Source organism: Ruditapes philippinarum, unplaced genomic scaffold (assembly GCF_026571515.1).
Source record: "Ruditapes philippinarum isolate M1 unplaced genomic scaffold, ASM2657151v2 ctg4413_1_1_1_1, whole genome shotgun sequence".
Taxonomy (NCBI): Eukaryota; Metazoa; Mollusca; class Bivalvia; order Venerida; family Veneridae; genus Ruditapes; species Ruditapes philippinarum.
In genome coordinates, this window is record NW_026856302.1 from 8640 (window position 1) to 30482 (window position 21843).

At 32.1% G+C, this 21843-nt stretch overlaps 2 protein-coding genes and 1 long non-coding RNA gene across 3 annotated transcripts; all 3 read left to right on the forward strand.

Annotated features, from left to right (window-relative positions):
• The first annotated feature begins 368 nt into the window (after positions 1-368).
• Positions 369-21381, forward strand: LOC132746162 (uncharacterized). Its single transcript, XR_009627952.1, has 2 exons — positions 369-3430; positions 21176-21381. It is a non-coding gene; the product is annotated as an uncharacterized LOC132746162 (long non-coding RNA).
• Positions 5441-8090, forward strand: LOC132746164 (uncharacterized). Its single transcript, XM_060735242.1, has 3 exons — positions 5441-5683; positions 6426-6555; positions 6988-8090. The coding sequence occupies exons 1-3, from the start codon at positions 5441-5443 to the stop codon at positions 7407-7409; spliced, it is 795 nt and encodes a 264-aa protein (XP_060591225.1). The 3' UTR covers positions 7410-8090.
• Positions 11221-12707, forward strand: LOC132746160 (uncharacterized). Its single transcript, XM_060735239.1, has 3 exons — positions 11221-11526; positions 11662-11815; positions 12187-12707. Exons 1-3 carry the CDS (start codon positions 11296-11298, stop codon positions 12609-12611), a joined length of 810 nt encoding a protein of 269 aa, XP_060591222.1. The 5' UTR covers positions 11221-11295; the 3' UTR covers positions 12612-12707.
• Positions 21382-21843: the final 462 nt, after the last annotated feature.

The window sequence follows — 21843 nt, forward strand, 5'->3', positions numbered from 1 at the left end:
TCAATTTATACAATATGTAATGTATATGTTTAAGAAAAATTGTATACAAAAATATAAATATAATATACATGTAATGATGCATATTATAAGAAAGAAATTACTATATACCTACCCTCTGTTTAGTGGATGAGGTGGGGGAAGGGACAAGAAACAAAAAACTTTTTTATTGGCATTACGATCAATTTCAAAAAGATATTCGATAATTAGCTCTAGCAATGCTTAAAACAGTAATCTGAATAAGGCTGATGTTGGAATTAGAAAGACACAACCATAGTAATAATATTCAGCAGTTTGAATATAAAAAAATATTGACAGAGACATTTTTTACCTCAAGTTGTTTGTGCTGTTTGAAAGTGTGTTATTTTTTTATTGTATATTTTACTTTCGGGTATGTAAACAATAGTCCGAAGACTGCCAAATGCTTTCTGTTGTGTCATTATTGATTATTGAAGTAGATCTGAGAGAGTTTATATTTAATATATTGTATAATTTAACAAATCTAAGGGAAGTAACCTCTCATCGACTGTGTGAATGAGATTATAATAAATTGTGATTTGTAGATTTAAACTTATCTTTTTACAAGGAATAATGAAATTATGCCTCTTTTTTTCTTAAGTTCATGTTATGTTTTTAGCAATATATTTGATTGTGCAGTGAAATCTTTGTACAGTTATCTCTCATAATATGTTACATACTGTTTAGTTGTTGGAATTCAACTGACTTGTTCTTGTGACATTATGTAGATATACCCCTTATTTGATGCATGAGCTGGTCACATAATATGAAGTCCAGTATTATTTAAGTTCATAAAATACAACTTTGACTTATTATTTTACTACCACTGTGAAAAATGAATAAATAAATCCAAATTACAGTATAAGTAGCTCATCTCTTAATTTGTTTTTTTTTTGTTGAAAATTTTAAATTTTAATTTGTAGAAATGTAAGTGAATAAACCTGCCCAACAAAAAATAACCTTAAATATGTCAAAATATGGGGAAATTATTGTTACTGTGTAACTAACAGGGTAGGAATATGGTGATACAAATGGTCAAATGTGTAATACTCATGTGCATCATGGAACATGCAAAAGTATTAAAATAACTTTTCTTTGTAAAACAATTCTTTATTCATTTGGCGTATTGCAGCTAAAGTGTTTTTTATTCATTTACTGTATTGTTGCTGAAGTTTTTAGTAATCTTATATTCATTTTGACAAGGGCAAAATAAATACAAGGGGTGAATAAATGTTTTCCATTTGTGATATGTAATGGTATTTTTTCTGCAGTTAGCTGGTTTTAAAGGATAACAACACTTAAACACTATATCCATGCATCATCTTTTATGATGTGAATCGCCCATCATGATGTTGGAAACATTGTGGTAGTTTGAAACCATCTGTATCTGTTTTTGTTGGTGTTCATCTTAAGGCATTTACAAAACAAATACTTTTTCCCTCTTTTTACCCAAATGTTCTCAGTTAGTACTGTTTGAAAACTACCCTATTTAAATGTTGTATGTAGATTTGGTGAAAAAGGACAACATTTAAATGGTCTAGCTCATGCACCAGTGTCAGCATAAATTTATCTTAATTAAAGAAAACATTTGCTCTATAGTTTTTAATGAACAATGGGTTAACTTTAACTTTTCATGTATGTTTTACTCATTTTTAATATTTTCTGAATATACATTTTTTTATCAGTCTTGTATTTAACATTCATTATGTAATAATTGAATCACTGCATACACATGTATGTACTGTTATTTTATATTTTTCAAAACCATTATGTTTATTACACCATATCATCAAGGCATTGCTCCACATTGTACAAGGTTAATATGAAAACAAATATTTTTTTTCATATTTTGTGTTTTATAGTTCTTGTTTTAATATATAATATGTGTACGGCAAGTAAGTAGTTACGAGTATATTAAGGTGAACCATGTCTAATTATTATTGTCTATTCTGTCCTTTGATGACGTCCGTCAAAACCTACTTGCAAATGTTAGGTTCAAAGGAGGACGGACCATCAGTTCTTTATAATATCAGACCTGTATAATGGTAACTAATGATCTGTTTATTATTTAGTCATTAGTTAGATTTGTCTAGAAAATAACATGGAAAAAAGCAAAAAGAAAACCTCCGATTTAATATGGTCAAGGTAATATTTAATTGATAAAGTACCAAGATAAAGATAATGTTTTGTTTCAGTAACTTTTATGTCATTATTTGTTACCGGGCTTTTCTGTAAAATAAGTTTGAAAGTTATTACTAATGCTCATTGGCAATGGTTTAGTGTGGTATATTAAATTAACTTGAGTCAGTCAGCGTTGAACTTAAACACTTAGTTTTAAGCAACAAAGTATGTACAATTTTTTGTTGAAAATACTCTACACCTACTGCAAAGTTACTACATGATCATTGAATTGAAACAGTGTTTTCTTTTCTTCTAATTCTGACATAATTATGTATTTGAAACAAGAATTCATCATTGTTTCTTTATGCCATGTTAATTTCTTGATTAGTCTTAGTCAAGATAATGTAAAGTCTAAATATAAGAAATGAAGCAGTTTTGCTTTTGCTATCCTAGAATATGTTCATCAAGGAATTTCTTTTCCATCAGAGTTTTGTTGTTTCAAAAGCCAGATATACTCAACATTTTATCGTATCATACATTATAGTACATAAATATATACATTATGTTACCATGGCATCTCAGAGGTTTGTTTACATTACATATTGATATTATTTGATTGTTTTGATTGATTCTATATGTATATATGATTTTAATCTGTAATGTTTTGCTGAATATTCTTTTATATGTATATAAACAGCTTTCATTATGAATTTATGATATTACTTCATGCATTTCTTTACAAATTAAAAAAAATAAAATAATCAGTTGAACATGAAATAAGACATGTTATAATGATGATGGCATGAAACTTACCCCCCAAAAAATGCATTCTAGTTATGTATATATTCTTATGCAAAAATTTCACAACTTAATGGTTAATCAATAATAATATAAAAGCTTTCAATGGTGTTTCTTGCCTTAATTGAAACGTGCCATGTAACTTTAACAATGCTGTATGTGACTGAGACACAAATTAAAGAAAATTAGGGAAACTAGTGGTATAATATGTATTTTGAGGATGTTCAGATCTGTCTGCCACCTCGATTAGTTTATGCATTATTACATAAAATCTACAGAGACCGTTAGGTGATCCGGCTTTTGAAAGGTTAAAATGAAACAGAATTGTAAAAGAATTCCTATTCCTTTAAGATGCTTAGAAACACTACAACCAATTTAAGTAGTTGCTTTTTTGATATGAAATAATGATACCTTAAACTTGTTGAAATGATACTAAAGACTATGCTTACTTTTACTTACTGTACTACATACCTGTAAGTTTTATCCTATGCCACAGGTGATAACTATTTTTATTCTCTTAACATGTTATAATGGGTATGCAAAAACATGAGTAAATAAAGTTATCTTATCTTGAATGCATGTTGATATATATACGGGAAGTATCTTATTCAATTTACTGAACTGTATATATTGATTGACTATTATATCTATTTATTTGTTATGGCCATATTAATAATAAATTGTTAAACTGTATAGCTTGTTTTGTTAGCTCATTTCAGCACAAAGAAAGTGCTCGTAGATGAGCTTTTGTGGTAACAGCGTTCTCTTGTTCGTCGCCCAGTGTTATCCACAACATCTTCTAAACCTCTTGATGGATTTTGACCAAACTTCACAGGAATGATCCTTAGGTAGTCCTCTAGAAATATTAATTATATACGGTTCCAGTCTGATGCATAAAAGGTCTCTTAAAAATCTCAAAAACCACAATGCTGAGAGCTAAATATTTGGCATGGAGCATCACCTTGTGGTCCTCTTTAAAAATTATATATTATTCATTTCCACTCATGGAGGTACTTGACCGAGTTGTTAAGGTCATTGACTTCGAGCCACTTGCCCCTCACTGCTGCAGGTTCAAATCCGATCCGGCACTTTAGACACTTTCATGAGAGTAAGCTATTCAGCTAGCTTACAGAACGTCGGTGGTTCTATGGTGCTCGCTCGTGACAAAAATAATGCACGGACAGGAACCTGAGGTATTCATCCAGCAGTAAAGATGGAATGACGCCACATGATTTCTACTGTTCGACGTAAAAAAAAAACCTAAAAACAACAAACCAAAATATATAAATCTTGCCCCTGGGGTTAAAATTGGTCTCGCTCCATGAGTCACTTAGTTTATAAAGACTACCCTCAGAAAATACAATGTCTATAGCTTTGACATTTTGCATTTAGCTTATGGTCCTCTATATACTGTTCCCATGGGATCAAAATTGTCCCTGCCTCAGGGGTCACTTAGTTATATAGACTTGTATAGGAAAAAACTCGAGTCTCCTTTTGTGAGACTACAATGCAAAAATCTAAGACAGTTGGCATGTGGCATAACCTGCTAGATCTCTATATAAGTCATGCCCCAGAGGTGAAAAACGGCAACGCCCTGGAGGTCACTTAGTTTACATATTCTTGTATAGTAAAAATTTAGTGTTTTTTTTTAAATTTCTTGTCTGAAAGTACCATGCCCAGAGTTTTGATGTTGACATGTAGCATTACCTTGTGGTCCTCTACAAAAGTTTTATTAATCATTCCCCAATATTTGCCTTGGCCCTGATGTGACTTTGTTTATGTAGACTTTGATATACCTGAGACAAATTCTTTATAGCCAATTTCCACATTGATATATTAGAGGTAGGGAACCAGGGAACATCACATCTGTAGGGGACTGCTGCACTGTCTGTGACAAGCTCTTGTTTACTTGAATCTTCAATCAAAACCATAGACAAACTTTGACTGTATTTGACCCTTTTGTGAAATTTTCTTGTGAAAGTTTTACATGCATGATTTTCTTCTTTCTCGCATTACATGAAATTTAGTTAATTGGTCGAGAACTCTGCCTTACTGACAGATCTTGTTTTCTATGCTTGTTAAAATATCTTTTTATGGCGCAAGGTCATGTTATGTTTAATTGACTTTGTGTATTACACGTTTTAACAAGAAAGAATCAAATGGCTATAAAATAAACAGGTTTGGAAAATACTTTTTTCCAATCAATGAAATGTATTTTCATGCGTTAATTAATGAACCCAATCATTTGTAGACAAATAACAAAATGCTATATCTAGAGTGTATCTACATGCGTTTGAATTGTTGAAGAAAATATTTTGTATAACAAGATCATTATTTTCGCCCATATACAAATGTTTCACAATTTTTACCACAATACTTTTTATCATGATAATGATGACATAAAATCTGACCAGATAGCAGGACCTATGAAGATAAAAAGGAGGCATTATCAGTAATATAGCTCAGTTTTTCTTTCATTCCTAAAGTGTGTGTAAAACCTTTCGAAATGATGATTTATTGCATATCGTTTGTGTGCTTTATTTCACTCACTGCTTTTGGAGAAAAATTACACGAACAACAAAATCTGCAGTCAATTTGGAAAGAGTTGGAGAAATTGAAAGAGATTGATCTTCTGAGGGAACGTACATTGGCATTGGAACGTGAGGTTGAGGGATTAAAACTTCAAAATCAAAATCTTAATCAAAAGGTTGAAACGCTGGAAAGACGATGTGCGGAGCGCCCTGTAGAGGTAATCATACTGGCTTATCAAAATGTTTTCATTAATTTTCCTAATTTAACTCTATCTGAAACACTTATATAGTTTGTATTAAGTACTATTTTACTAGTTTTAACTTTACTTATACATACTAATACCGAAAGATTCCGATTTTAAAGCAGACTTTTAGTGAATGGTGTGGCATATATGGACTCTTTGTCATTTCAACGGTGGATCAAAGCTTTTAATCAATGATGACTACCGTTCACGTAGGCCGAAAACCTCGGTTACCAAGGCAAATATTGCTGCTAAAAAGATTATAGTAGAGTAGGAGTAAAGGATATGTACTGGCATGATATCAGATCAGATGGCAGTATATAATAAGGCTGTTTGCTGTCTTCGGTAAGTTTATGACAGTATTTTATGTTTTGATGTTTTACTGGAAACACCTAGTGAGACGGGAGCATTAAAAAATTAAAATATTAAATAAAATTCAGTCATAAACTTACCGACAACAGAAAACTGGCAGATTTTATTCACCGCTCCTCCGACGAATTCTCCACCGCCGCTTCTGCGAAAGATAAGGCCAGTGTGTATATTCTTGCATACGCAGTTTGCATGCAAGTATCCTCACTGGTTTTTGTTTTATATCAACAAAATGTCCGAAACAGTATGTTTTGTCATTAAATCATGAATATAACTTTTCCTCCATATAAAAAATCTTTTAATTAAATAGTTTGCATTCGTATTTAGATGTGACTGTATAAATTTTCAGGATGTTGAAAGGACAGAAAAAACTGGTACGATGGCCAACACGACAAACACTCACAGCTATTCTTTCAACCAGACATTTGAATCAAGGAAACAAACTTCTAAACTAAATCGCCAGAGAAGTATATTACCAAGTAAACATAATTATTAAAATCCCCATGTCTTATTCGGCTACATGCATGGCAAGAACGCAGTAGATCACTACATTTGCAACCGACAGTAGTGGAAATTGAAGGAACTCAAGACTACATACTATTCAGTTTGTCTTTGTAAAGTCTGTGGATCTGGAATATACACTCGAATGTTTTCTTCGCCTATATCATCTTTTTTATGACGTGGGGCGTTATCTGTGACATGGGCGCGTATTATATAACCATTCCCTCTACCCAAATGAAGAATGAGCGTGAAATATAATATATTTGACATTAATTAGATACTATATTTTAATATATATGTGATGCTGCAATAGCTGATTATGATATGACAAATCTCTTTCTCTATAAACTATTGGTCTGTTTGTTTACATGTTCAGATTGTCCACCAATTGAATCGTTTTCTATTTTCAGGACAGGTCTCAATCCAAACACATATAGCGTTTACAGCAGGAGTATCGGTTGATAATCTTCATAATTTAGGTGAACATCAATCTATTATATTTGATCGTGTCATCACAAACATTGGCAATGCTTACCGTCCACATACTGGGATTTTTAATGTCCCGGTTAAAGGTGCATATGCTATAACGCTAACCATGACTGTTGAACCTAACAAACTTCAAAGGCTTGAGTTAGTTGTTGACGGCGGTTCAACATACTATATATCTGCTGGCCAAGCGGATGCTAGAGACTACACTTCTACAACAAAACAATGGATTCTAGAGCTGCATACCGCATCAGAAGTATGGGTCAGGAAGGTTGGTGCTGCCTACACTGACCTCCACGGAAATATGGATACTATTATATCTGGCTATCTTTTGTTCCAGACATAACAATTTTCTGCGAAATAAAGTTATTCAACTGTGAGTTTTGTAGGTGAAAAATATAAGCAAAAATAACATGTTTTCTGATGCCGCTCTGTAACTTTTAGAAATAGTATAAGACGTTCCGGCTATATGTTTATATAATAAACTGTGTATGTATTATCTAATTAGTATGATACCTCCGTTTATTTCAAAAAAATACTTCATACATGTATAATTATGATCTTTTTATCAAACTTAAAATTTTTGAACTTAAAGTAAACATCATTTAAAATCATTTTTTTTCTAAAAAGCAGATGTTTGGCATATGTAGCATCACACTATAGCCCTTATAACAGCAGAATTGTCCCTTTTGTTCAAATTATGCACTTACGGGGAGAATTGCTAGTAAGGTAATGAAATAACCAATAAATTGTAACCGAAGAATATCGATTTTTGATTAAATTTTCGCTTTTCAAGTACTGACATAATTACTAGGTTTCCATAACATTTTATCATTCAAAAACAAACATGTACAATGTTGATAAATGTACAATTTTACCTACGAATAATAAATGATTGAAATGTTAGTGATTGTATTATCTCATTGACTGAATGATCATAAAATAATGTTGTTTTTTTTTTCAAAATTTTTATTACCGATTCTTCGTTGTACTGTCCACATTGTAATGTGCTTCTTTTGGCACTAACTGAGAATCTACTTGTCATCTGACATCTTCTGAATTATTGTAAAAGTTACAAAATTATATGATATAAGGTTATATTTTGACGTTTTTAATGAGTGTTTACATTATTATAATGTTTAATATACCATTAACCATTATGATCTTTATATTAAGTCTGGTGCAATAAGTTATATTTCTACGTGAAAAGGTCTATCATTTATCCGTGTTTGGCACTCAGGACAAAGTATTATATATCATGATCCTGTTTAGATAGAAATCTCGAAATTTGTCGATCTGCCTAGCCTTTATCTGCTGTATAAAAAAACTCTACCATTCAATCTTTAGTTCTCAATGATGTGTTCAAATATGTACACATTTGTGATGATTTGACACATGCGTGTGCAAAACATCTGGTGAAGTGTTTGCGTGTAACTTTATGATATGATTACCACTGAAGTTATTCAATTTGATCTTCACTTATACTTTTGCGATTCTTACATACGGTATATTCTCGACTCTTGTTTAATTTGAAATTTCTTGTGAAAGTTTTGCGTGCAAGTTTTTTTCAACGAATTCACTTTCAATGAAGTAATGCATATAAAATGATTATACTCTATAATTCTGTTTTCTCTGCCATATATAAAAATTTCCTCAAAATGTTAGCTACATTAAAGAGATAATTAAATTTTGGATGATCAGAGGTTCAATTATTTCTAAACCAATGTATTGTCCTCTCGAAATAAAGCAGGGTCAAATGCAATTCTACAGAATTCGCATGGTGAGTTTTTTTTAGTCTTTGTTTATGAAATTAAAAAAAATACTATTAAATAATTTATTTCATATACTATAAGTAATGTATATGGGATATAACAGTCTTCTCATAAAAGTTACTGGAAGTGACGATATTAAACGTCACGAAAAAGTCCTAAAGCAATAAAAAAACCCAGTATATTTGAGATCTTTGGACAAACGAATTAAATGGCAGATATGTTATTCCTACTAACACAACATTTTATCGTAACTATTTAATATCAATTTTATTCTTGCTTTTCTGAATTATTTCTTCGTTTTCTATAAGTACATAATGCTCCCCATCCAATCGGACAATTCCATATGTTTTATTTTTTCAAACAATCATCGTATAGTTTATTTAAAGGTCAAATTATCCGGTCAGTTATAGCCCGTTTCAAAAACAAAGCAAAAAACGTATTGTTGTTAATTTTTGTAGGTTACGACAATCAGTCTCTCAAAAGCCGACATGATGTGTGTACACGTCTTTCAGTTATTGACTCTGAGGGATATTAAAAATAAATGATAATTCGACATCAATGATATTTAACCTCTAACAACTGTACTAAGGTATTATTAATCCGTTATAGTTAAAGTTATAATTTTTCTCTACACAAAATGAGTGTTTTGATGTTCTTTCTCTTTCGTACCATAGGCAAAAATATAACACGTTCCCAGCCGTCACAATATTAAACCCCAGAAAAAAATAACCAATGTACACAAGTATCTGAATATGACTTTATACATCGTTATCTCTTTCCCCGTCGTCGCATGAAAAAAATATAGCCAGTCAACACAGACAGTGAGTGCAGTAACAAATACCTGCCCTCAGTTTACGCACTGTGCATGCATCGTATACGATTTAACTGTGACACGTTTTCAATAGTAATTAAAGTCTCCAAACTGTGATACAAGTGAATGTTTATTTCTAAAAAAATACAAACTACCAAATACAGACCTTTTAATGGTAAAAATCTTCCTTCATGCACCAAACATACATGTTCTTTCTATTCCATATCATTGAAAACTAACGAGCCAGCTACTGAGCAATTTTAGTTATGTTTATGAAACTAAAATAATTGCCGCTCGAAAATATGTTGATATTGAAAATATGCCGTTCTCGAAAAAAACATTAATCTCATTTAATCTTAATAGGTACAAAGTAACACGAACATTGTAAGAAATAAAGGATTTTAGAGCAATTTCGTAGCATACACACAAAGAAGCAGTTGATTATGATACAGTTAAAACAAATGATATTATAAACATAAGAATACATAAGAAGTTTAATTATTATACGGTATTGTTATATAGCTTAAAATTAAATAGTGTAACTTGTCAAAAAGAGCAATTTCACTTGAATGTTTGTTTCATGTGACGTACAACACATATTCACACACAAAAACCGTTTAAGGTATTAGGACCCTAATGGGCACTATAAGGAACTAAAAAATTGACATCATAGGTCAGAAGTATACCTTAAAGTACACCTGTATGCAAAATTTAAACAAAGTTTACCGTACGGAAATCAAGTTATGGCCACTTTTCTTAACTCAAGCTTGGATGTTATGAGGGCCCTTTTTTTAGAAATGAGGAACCTTTAAATAATCTGCAATAACTTTCTAATGAAAAATGTTTTCCCATTGATTTTTGGTAAGAAACAAATAGTACCATTCAGCTAACAATCCACATCATAAGCAAAATTATGGTTTCTACTTTAAATTTATGAAATCTGTATAAAAATGTTACCCTACCCCACCCATTTTTACCACGTGTCTGACCATTTTTCTACTTAGGGAGCCTAATTAAAAAAATCTTAAAATTTACCCAAATGAGTGCCTGTTTTCAAAGTTTCCCTAAATTTTAAAAAAAGTATATTAGTTGGTCTTGTGAAATATGAAATACTTTTACCGTCTAGTTTTGATTATTTTACACTTTGAAAATATCAGGTACCATATTTATTACTAGATTTAGCATAATTTAGCCAATAAATACATATATAAATTTAAAAAATCAAAATTAAACACTTCTTTCTTTCCAAATGGGACATGAGAGATACATAAATAATGTTAAAAGAAAAAAAGAAAGAAAAAAAAAGTTGACCCTTCTGGGGATTGAACCCATGGCCCTCATTTTCAATGTAGTTAACAGTAGTTCTAGCCTATTTGAATACTCTTCAACGCAGAGGTAATGCATTAGGGTGCTAATACCTTAAGTACATAATTAAATGAATAACAAGTTCATTACTTTCACTTGTCAAACGATAATAATGTTTAATACTTATTGAACTCATAGACATTAAAACCTCTTATCACGATAATGATGACCTAGAGTGTAAAAATTGTCATGATTGCAGAACATATTAAGCTATTTAAGACAGATTATTACTTACAGGCCGAAATTATAACTCTTTCCCCATTTTATGTAAATATCACAAAAAGATGATTTTGTTTATCTTGTTTCTTTGTTTCGTTTCAAAGAATGTTAATGGGGAAGATTTAAAGGAAATGAAAAATCTGCAGTCAATTTTAAAAGAGTTGGAAACGATGAAAACAATGCACAAAGAGATCGATTATTTAAAAGAACGTACGCTGGCATTGGAAAAGCAGAATAAACAGCTTAACCAAAAAATTGAAAAGCTGGAAATTTGGTGTGCTGCGAAAACTGAAAAGGTAATCATTTAGTATTTGGCTTATTGAAATGTAATTTCCTTCAATAACATAAAAATGTCTTTGGTTCAACCGGACGAACTTAAATACCATTGAGATAGGGTTTTTATTGTCTGGTTGTATTGTATATATTTTCAGGATGACGTGATAACATTAAATTCCGGAACGCCGGTAAATACAACGAATACTCACAACAATGCTTTTAAACCATCACCTGAATCAACCAAAGAAATTTCTCGTCGGCAAACTCGTAACAAAAGCAAAACCAGCTACTTAGGGCAGCGTGCATTAGGTAATTAACTGGAAAGCTGAGCTATAACCGCTAGAGAATTTGTCAAAGACATTGATTATATCATAAATTAGAGATCTCGAGCTAATGTTCAGGGTGTAGGATTCTGATATGTACTAAAGGATTAATTTTTCATCATTGGCGTTTAAAGGTCGTCATTTAGAATCATATCATAACAGTTGATTCTCAAACACTTTACACAATTCTTAAACCACAAGAGGTATTTTTATCTATTAAAACTTGAGTTGGTCATATTATATATATATCTTCTCAATGATATGATACCAATTGATTAAATTTGTTCTCAAATTACATTTGATCGGAATATAATAAAAACAAACAGTCTGTCCATTTTAATTATTTATCATTTTCAGCACGGCGGTCTCTTACACCTCATGTAGCTTTTACAGTCGGAGTATCGGTTGATAATCTTCATAATTTAGGTGATCATCAAACAATCATATTCGATCGTGTTATCACAAATATTGGCAATGCTTACCAAAAATATACTGGAATTTTCACTGTCCCAGTTAAGGGTGCTTATGTTATAACATTAACAATGACAGTGGAACCCGAAAAAGTTCAATGGCTGGATTTAGTGGTTGACGGTGTAACCATAAACTTCATAACTGCCGGAATTGGAAGCACTAACAATTACGCTTCTTCAACGAAACAATGGATCCTTGACCTAACAACTGGATCAGAAGTGTGGGTTAGGAAGGCTGGTCCGATATATTACAAGGACCTCCACGGAAGTATGAATACTATTATGTCCGGTTTTCTCCTATTTCAAATATAACAGTTTTCTTTAGTACATGTAAAGTGATGAAATTGTAACTTCATTTTTAAACAAGTAAAGGAAAGTGTATCATTTTTCTTAATATGTCGATCTGTTGTTCCTTAACTTTTAGCAGATAGTACTAAGCATCCTAAAATGTAAATTATATTGCATATATTTTGATAGTGACCATAGAGAGTTTTGAAGTAACGAGAATTTATGAAAGCAATAAAAACAACAAATAGAAAGAAACAATAAGAATCCCGTTCGGACAACCCCTACCCTGAAAAGAAAAGAGAAGTAAAAATTGCATTAAGGCGTGAACAATCATTTTTGAAACTGAATTAAAACGGATGAAAAATATGAATGCATATTTAAGGAAGTGAAGACGAATATATCGCTAAACTTTCAAAATCGCAAACCAAAACAACTATGTAAAACTTCAGAAAATAGCTGTGAATAAATTAATATCAAGAAACGAAAACTGCTACGATTCATTCATTATGCAAATTTTTCGATCTATAGAAAAAACGGGCACTGACGCAAGCTTGTATTTTAATAACAATTACGTAGCATTTACAAAACCAATCAGTTGTTATGATATGATATAAACATACGAAATCATAGACATACCACTAGGTTATGAATTATTTTCTTAAGCAAAAATTACAAAGTTTATTGATTAAACAGAAATGATAAATTGCTTTCTATGATGTAACTTGTCCCCAACGAAACAAGCCCTGTGACTTTACTAGTGTTTCATGTGACATAACACGCACACGCGCGATTCCGCACACAAACGCATGAACATACAGACGCGCGCGCATTCACACATACGCAACGATAAACTGGCAAATAAAATATAGGGCTCCGTCTACTACAATAGCCAGTTTATATATTTCAACGAAAAATTTATAAGAGCTGGAAAGACATGTGTCTCCCAAAACTATGTATGGTGAAATCCCGCCAGAAATTTGATCTGTGAAAGCCACGTAAGATTTATCTATTTAAAGCTCTGGTGGCCATTTTGTGCAACAAAGTAGAACGTAACCGCGATATGCACAACTAAGTACTGATCACTCCTGTGAAGTTTTCATTATAAACCTAATATCAATTGAACACACCAATGACCATGTAATACATGTTTATCACATACTCGTGCCGCTTTTGCGACACCGTAAAAATGGTATTGCACGGCCGTGCATATATTTTGACGTGGCGTCATTTGTGTTATACAAACATAGCGCAAAGACGCGCTAAATAATAGCGCTATACTGTAGGCGCGTCAATGAGAAAGACTTTTCTCACTTTAAACGGTCTTTATTTTTGGTATGTGATAAATAGAATATTAAATTCGTGTCCACACTGGCATCAGTCAAATGATGTTTAAACGTCTGGCTCAGGAAAAATCGTTTTTATAAACTTGATATACAGAAAGAAAAATTCGCCTAAACAAGAAAAAGACCATTTCACACGGAAATCTCTCGGACAGACTTCTTTGGTTACGGCTTTGGGCTTTATATTGTGCAACGAAGACTATCCAAACACAGGAGACCCTCAAAACTTGTACAAAATCGTATCCGCACGCAATGAAATCAGACCAATGGTGTCTTAATGGTTGGCTCAGGAAAATAGTGTTTTTTATATACATTTTATATACAGAAAGAACAAATTGCCTGAACAAAAACGACCATGCCACGCGGAAATCTCCCGGCCATTATTTCTTGGGTTAGACCTTTGGGCTTTATATTGTGCAAAGAACATCCTCCAGACATGTACAAAATCGAATCCGCAATGAAATCAGACCAATGGTGTTTAACCAGTTGGCTCAGGAAAATGGTGTTTTTTATATACATTTTATATAGAGAAAGAACAAATCGCCGGAGCAAAAAATGACCATGCCACGCGGAAATCTGCCGCCCATATTTCTTTGATTAGACCTTTGGGCTTTATATTGTGCAAAGAACACCCTTCAAACATGTACAAAATCAAATCCGCAATGAAATCAGACAAATGGTGTTTAAACGGTTGTCTCAGGAAAATGGTGTTTATTTATTAATTTTATATAATGGAAGAACTAATCGCCTGAACTAAAAACGGCCATGCCACGCGGAAAGCTCTCGGATAAGTTTCTGGTGTAACGACTTAAGGCCTTTTATTGTGCAAAGAAGACTATCCAAAGGTGTACAAAATCGAATCCGCATTGGAATCAGACAAATGGTGTTAAAACGGTTGACTCAAGAAAATGGTATATTTTTTACGAACATTTATACAGTTTCATACAGAAATAAATAATCGCCGGTTAAAAAGCGACAATTTAACTGGGACCTCTTGCTATTACATTTCTTGTGTTAGAGTTTTGAGCCTTATATTGCTGTGAAAAAGATCATCTAAACTGATATTATCAACAAGATAATAACAGTTTTCTTTGTTGTTGATGTTTTTAAGTGCGTAGCGTTCATTATACAATAGCTGACTGTGCATGACCTCAATTACTACAAGAAAGTTCTCTAAAGTGTGTTTTTTGTCAAACTTCCATTTTTATAAAGTATCTCTGTTTTAGAAAGATTTTATCCCAAATATCTTGCTATTTCAGCCCATTTACTGTTATGAATTGGAAAAAAGAGAAATCGACGGTCCAAAAACGACCATGTCACGAGGAAATCTCTAGGACATATTGCTTGGGTTAAGGCTTTGAGCCTTATTTTGTACACATGAGACCCTCCAAACTTGTATAAAAGGGAATCCAAAATGAAATCAGACAAATGTTGTTTGAAAGGTCGGCGCAGGAAATAGCGATTTTTACACATTTTATATACAGAAAGAACAACTCTCCTGAACAAAAAACAACCATGCCACGCGGAAATCTCTGGGACATATTTTTTGTGTTAGGGCTTTGAGACTTATATTGTGCACAGGAGTCCCTCCAACTTTGTATAAAACCGAATCAAAAATGAAATTCAACAAATGTTGTTTGAACGGTTGGATCAAGAAAATGGTGTTTTTACACATTTTATATACAGAAAGAACAACTCTCCTGAACAAAAAACGACCATGCCACGCGGAAATCCCTTGGACATATTTCTTGTGTTAGGGCTTTGAGACTCATATTCTGCACAGAAGACCCGCCAAACTTGTACAAAATTGATTCCAAAATGAAATCCGACAAATGGTGTTTGAAGTGTTGGCTCAAGAAAATGGTGTTTTTTTTACACATTTTATATACAGAAAGAACAAATCTCCTAAAAAAAAAACGACCATGCCACTCGGAAATCTCTAGGACATATTTCTTGGGTTAGGGTTTTAAAACTTGTATTGTACACAGGAGACCCTCAAAACTTGTACAAATTTTGTTTGAACGGTTAGCTCAGGAAATAGTGTTTTTTTTTACACATTTAATATACAGAAAGAACTACTCTCCTGAACAAAAAACAACCACGCGGAAATCTCTTAGACACATTTCCTTGGGTTAGGGCTTTGAGACTTATAGTGTGCACATGAGACTCTCCATATTTGTACAAATTCGAATCCAAAATGAAATCCGACAAATGGTGTTTGAACGGTTGGCTCATTCAAAATGTTTTTTTTTACACATTTTATATACAGAAAGAACAAATCTCCTGAACAAAAAACGAACATGTCACGCGGAAATCTCTTGGACATATTTCTTGTGGTAGGGCTTTAAGACTTATATTGTGTACAGGAGACCCTCCAAATTTTTACAAAATCGAATCCAAAATGAAATCCGACAAATGGTGTTTGAAGTGTTGGCTCAAGAAAATAGTGTTTTTTTACACATTTCATATGCAGAAAGAACAAATCTCCTGAACAAAAAACGACCATGCCACGCAGAATTCTCTGGGACATATTTCTTGGGTTAGGGTTTTAAGACTTATATTGTGCACAGGAGACCCTCCAAACTTGTACATAATTGAATCCAAAATGGAATCAGATAAATGTTGTTTGAACGGTTGGCTCAGGAAAATAGTGTTTTTTTTACACATTTTATATACAGAAAGAACAAATCTCCTGGACAAAAAACGACCATGCCACTCGGAAATCTCTAGGACATATTTCTTGGGTTAGGGTTTTAAGACTTATATTGTGCACAGGAGACCCTCAAAAATTGTACAAAATTGAATCCAAAATGAAACCAGACAAATAATGTTTGAACGGTTGGCTCAGGAAAATAGTGTTTTCTTTACACATTTAATATACAGAAAGAACAACACTCCTGAAGAAAAAACAACCATGCCACGCCCAAATCTCTTGGACACATTTCTTGGGTTAGGGTTTTAAGACTTATATTGTGCACAGGAGACGCTCCACATTTGTACAAATTCGAATCCAAAATGGAATCCGACAAATGATGTTTGAACGGTTTGCTCAGGTAAACAGTGTTTTTACACATTTTATATACAGAAAGAACAACTCTCCTGAACAGAAAACGACCATGCCACAAGGAAATCCCTTGGACATATTTCTTGTGTTAGGGCTTTGAGACTCATATCACACTGAAGACCCGCCAAACTTGTATAAAATTGAATCCAAAATGAAATCCGACAAATGGTGTTTGAAGTGTTGGCTCAAGAAAATGAAGTGGTTTTTTTTACACATTTTATATACAAAAAGAACAAATCTCCTGAACAAAAAAAACAAAAAACAAAAACGATCATGCCACGCGGAAATCTCTAGGACATATTTCTTGGGTTAGGGTTTTAAGACTTTCATTGTGCACAGGAGACCCTCCAAACTTGTTCAAAATTGAATCCAAAATGAAATCAGACAAATGTTGTTTGAACGGTTAGCTCAGGAAATAGTGTTTTTTACACATTTTATATACAGAAAGAACAACTCTCCTGAATAAAAAACAACCCTGCCACGCGGAAATCTCTTGGACACATTTCTTGGTTTAGGGCTTTGAGACTTATATTGTTCACAGGAGACATTTCACATTTGTACAAATTCGAATCCAAAATGAAATCCGACAAATGTTTTTTACACATTTTATATACAGAAAGAACAACCCTCCTGAATAAAAAACGACCATGTCACGCGGAAATCTCTTGGAAATATTTATTGTGTTAGGGCTTTGAGACTTATATTATGTACAAGAGACCCTCCATAATTGTACAAAATCGAATCCAAATTGAAATCAGACAAATGGTGTTTGAAGTGTTGACTCAAGACAAGTGTTTTTTTTACACATTTATATACAGAAAGAACATCTCTCCTGAACAAAAACGACCATGCCACGCGGAAATCATTAGGACACATTTCTTTGGTTATGGTTTTAAGACTTATATTGTGCACAGGAGACCCTCCAAACTTGTACAAAATTGAATCCAAAATGAAATCCGACAAATGTTTTTTGAACGGTTAGCTCAGGAAATAGTGTTTTTTTTACACATTTTATATACAGAAAGAAAAAAAAACAACCATGCCATTTTCTTATTTTTACCCAAATATTCTCAGTTAGTACTGTTTGAAAACTCCCCTATTTTTATGTTGTTTGGTGAAAAGGACAACATTTAAATGGTCTAGCTCATGCACCAGTGTCAGCATAAATTTATCTCAATGAAAGAAAACGTTTGCTCTATAGCTTTTAATGAACAATGGTTATAACTTTCACTTGTCATGTACGTTTTACGTGTTTTTAATATTTTCTGAATATACATTTTTTTATCAGTCTTCAAGGTATTTAACATTCATTATGTAATAATTGAATCACTGCATACACATGTGTTTACTGTTATTTTATATTTTTCAAAACTATTATGTTTATTACACCTTATCATCATAGCATTGCTCCACATTGTACAATGTTAATATAAAAACAAATATTTTTTCATGTTTTGTGTTTGATAGTACTTGTTCTATTATATAATATATGTACCGTAACGACAAGTAAGTAGTTATGAGTATATAAACGCGAACTATGTGTAGTTATTATTGTCTATTCTGTTATTCGATGACGTCCGTCAAAACCTAATTGCAAATGTTAGGTTCAAAGGAGGACGGACCATCAGTTCTTTATAATATCAGACCTGTATAATGGTAACTAATGATCTGTTTATTATTTAGTCATTAGTTAGATTTGTCTAGAAAATAACATGGAAAAAAGCAAAAAGAAAACCACTGATTTAATATGGTCAAGGTAATATTTTATTGATAAAAGATAAAAGATTATTTTTTGATTATTTTGTGCCATTATTTGTTACTGGGCTTTTCTGTAAAATAAGTTTTAAAAGTTATTACTAATGCTCATTAGAACTGCTTTAGTGTGGTATATTGAATTAACTTGAGTCAGTCAGCATTGAACTTAAACACTTAGTTTTAAGCAACAAAGATTGTACAGTTTTGTTTTGTTGAAAATACTTGTTACACCACCTGGAACATTACTACATGATCATTGAATTGAAACGGTGTTTTCTTTTCCTCAATTTCTGACATATGTATTTGAAGCAAGAATTCAACATTGTTTCTTTATTCCATGTTTGTTTCTTGATAAGTCTTAGTCAAAACCAAAGTCTAGATTTAAGAAATGAAGCTTTTGCTATTTAAGAATATGTTCATCAAGAAATTTCTTTTCCATTAGCCATTTCTCAGGAGAGTTTATGTTTTAAAAGCCAGATATACTCAACATTTTATCGTATCATACATTATAGTACATAAATATATACATTATTTACCATGGCATCTCAGAGGTTTGTTTACATTACATATTGATATTATTTGATTGTTTTGATTGATTCTATATGTATATATGATTTTAATCTGTAATGTTTTGCTGAATATTCTTTGATATGTATATAAACAGCTTTCATTATGAATTTATGATATTACTTCGTGCATTTCTTTACAAATTAAAAAAATATAATCAGTTGAACTTGAAATAAGACATGGTATAATGATGATGGCATAAAACTTACCCCCCCCCCAAAAATGCATTCTAGTTATGTATATATTCTTATGCAAATATTAAACAACTTAATGGTTATTAATTAAAAATATAAAAGCTTTCAATGGTGTCTCTTGCCTCCAATGAAAAGTGCCATGTAACTTGAACAATGCTGTATATCACTATGACACAAAGTACAAGGGAAAAAGTAAAACAAGTGACAGGTATATTCATAATATGGATTATGAGGATGCTCAGCTCTGTTGATTCGTTTACAAGTATGCATTATAACATAAATTCTACAGTGACCGTTAGGTGATTACCTTTTGAAAGGTTAAAATGATACAAAATATTATTTTATGCTTTTCAGTGGATTACTGATTTATCCGTGAAAATTATATTTGGTAATTTCACAGTGAAAATTATCAAAATATAATTTCACTCTTTTCAATGACGAAACTACTTTTTTAAGATTTTCCCCAAATGGTACCTCAATTTTATTTTTGCTGACAATTCTGACAATGTCAGGCTGTTTAAAGAAAAAGCAAAACTGAAATTGATAAATAACTTAAATGTCAAAAGTAATAAAAAGAAGAAAACTTACTTCTATTCATTCAAAATTCATGAAATTCCAATCACCAAATTTCGTTTTTTTTGTTTCATTTTGACAGTCTCAAAAAATACATTCCTTCCCCATGCAAAACTGTTTCTTGATGACATTTGGGCATATTAAAGTATCCTACGAGCAATAACTGCCGTATGGTTTATGAAAAAATTGAAAGCATTGACAGCCATAACTCGAAGAATAAGTTAAATCAACCCAGCGTTCTTGAGCAGGTTTCCAAGTTTTCCATTTTCCTAGCTTCTTTTCTGAATGTTTTCACATCTGTCAACACTTATTTTTGTCTGTTACAATCCTCAAATAAGTTTTCTTTCTTTTTAAAAATGTTGTATGACTAACAAATCCAAATTATATCCCTCTGAATCTTACACAATTATTTTCCTCCCATGAAATACACAACTTTAAAAAATGGCTGCCGCTTACAATTTACACAAGCCAGGTCTAATATAAATTCGCACTAAGTAACAGAAATATGGATGGATGGTTGGACTTTTTCTCCTACAAGAATTGTTTGTTTTTATTATCAAAACAAGCGATCATTCATATTTTTTTAATAAAATTAATAAATATCACCGTCATTTAATGTTGATTGGCGGACTTATTTTTCAGCTCAAGACTTCTTTTTTTTAATGAGAAATTCCGAATAAATGGGGCTCTCAATGGGGGAAACAGTTTTAATATTAACGTTAAAATTATGGAAATTTCGTTTTAACTTGTTTTTAAGCATAAAATAAAAAGAAAATTTGTCTGTTTGTTGTGTAAGATGTAATTTTATTTCATCTCGTGAACTTTAAAAACAGTATTCTCACTCGTGGCTTTGCCACTCGTGAAAATACTGTTTTTAAAGCCCACTCGATGAAATAAAATTTCATCTTACACACAAACAAACAAATATCCTCTATGTAATAGAATTTCTTTAAGATGCTTAAAAACACTCCAACAAATTTAAGTAGTTGCTTTTTGGATATGAAATAATGATACCTTAAACTTGTTGAAATAATTCTTAAGACTATGCTTAGTTTTACTTACTGTACTACATATACGTTTTATCCTATGCCACAGGTGATAACTATTTTTATTCTCTTAACATGTTATAATGGGTATGCAAAAACATGTCTTAACATAAATAAAGTTATCTTATCTTGAATGCATGTTGATATATATACGGGAAGTATCTTATTCAATTTACTGAACTGTATATATTGATTGACTATTAATATATCTATTTATTTGTTATGGCCATATTAATAATAAATTGTTAAACTGTATAGCTTGTTTTGTTAGCTCATTTCAGCACAAAGAAAGTGCTCCTATGTTAGCTTTTGTGCTTGTTCGTCGCCTAGTGTTATCCACAACATCTCCTAAACCACTTGATGGATTTTGACCAAACTTCACAGGAATGATCCTTATGTAGTACTCTACAACATTATATAAATGGTTCCGGTCTGATGCATGAGTAGGTCTCTTTAAAATCTTCTCAGAAACCACAATGCTCAAGGGCTTCGATATTTGGCATGTAGTATCACCTTGTGGTCCTCAATAAAAATTATATGAATCATTCCAGTTCAAGGAGCGTCCGTGACAGAGTGTTTAAGATCATTGACTTCGAGACACTTGCCCCTCACTGCTGCAGGTTCAAATCCGAGCCGGCACTTTAGACACTTCCATATAAGGAAGCTATTCAGCTAGTTTACGAAACGTCGGTGGTTCTACTCATGTGCTGGCTTCTG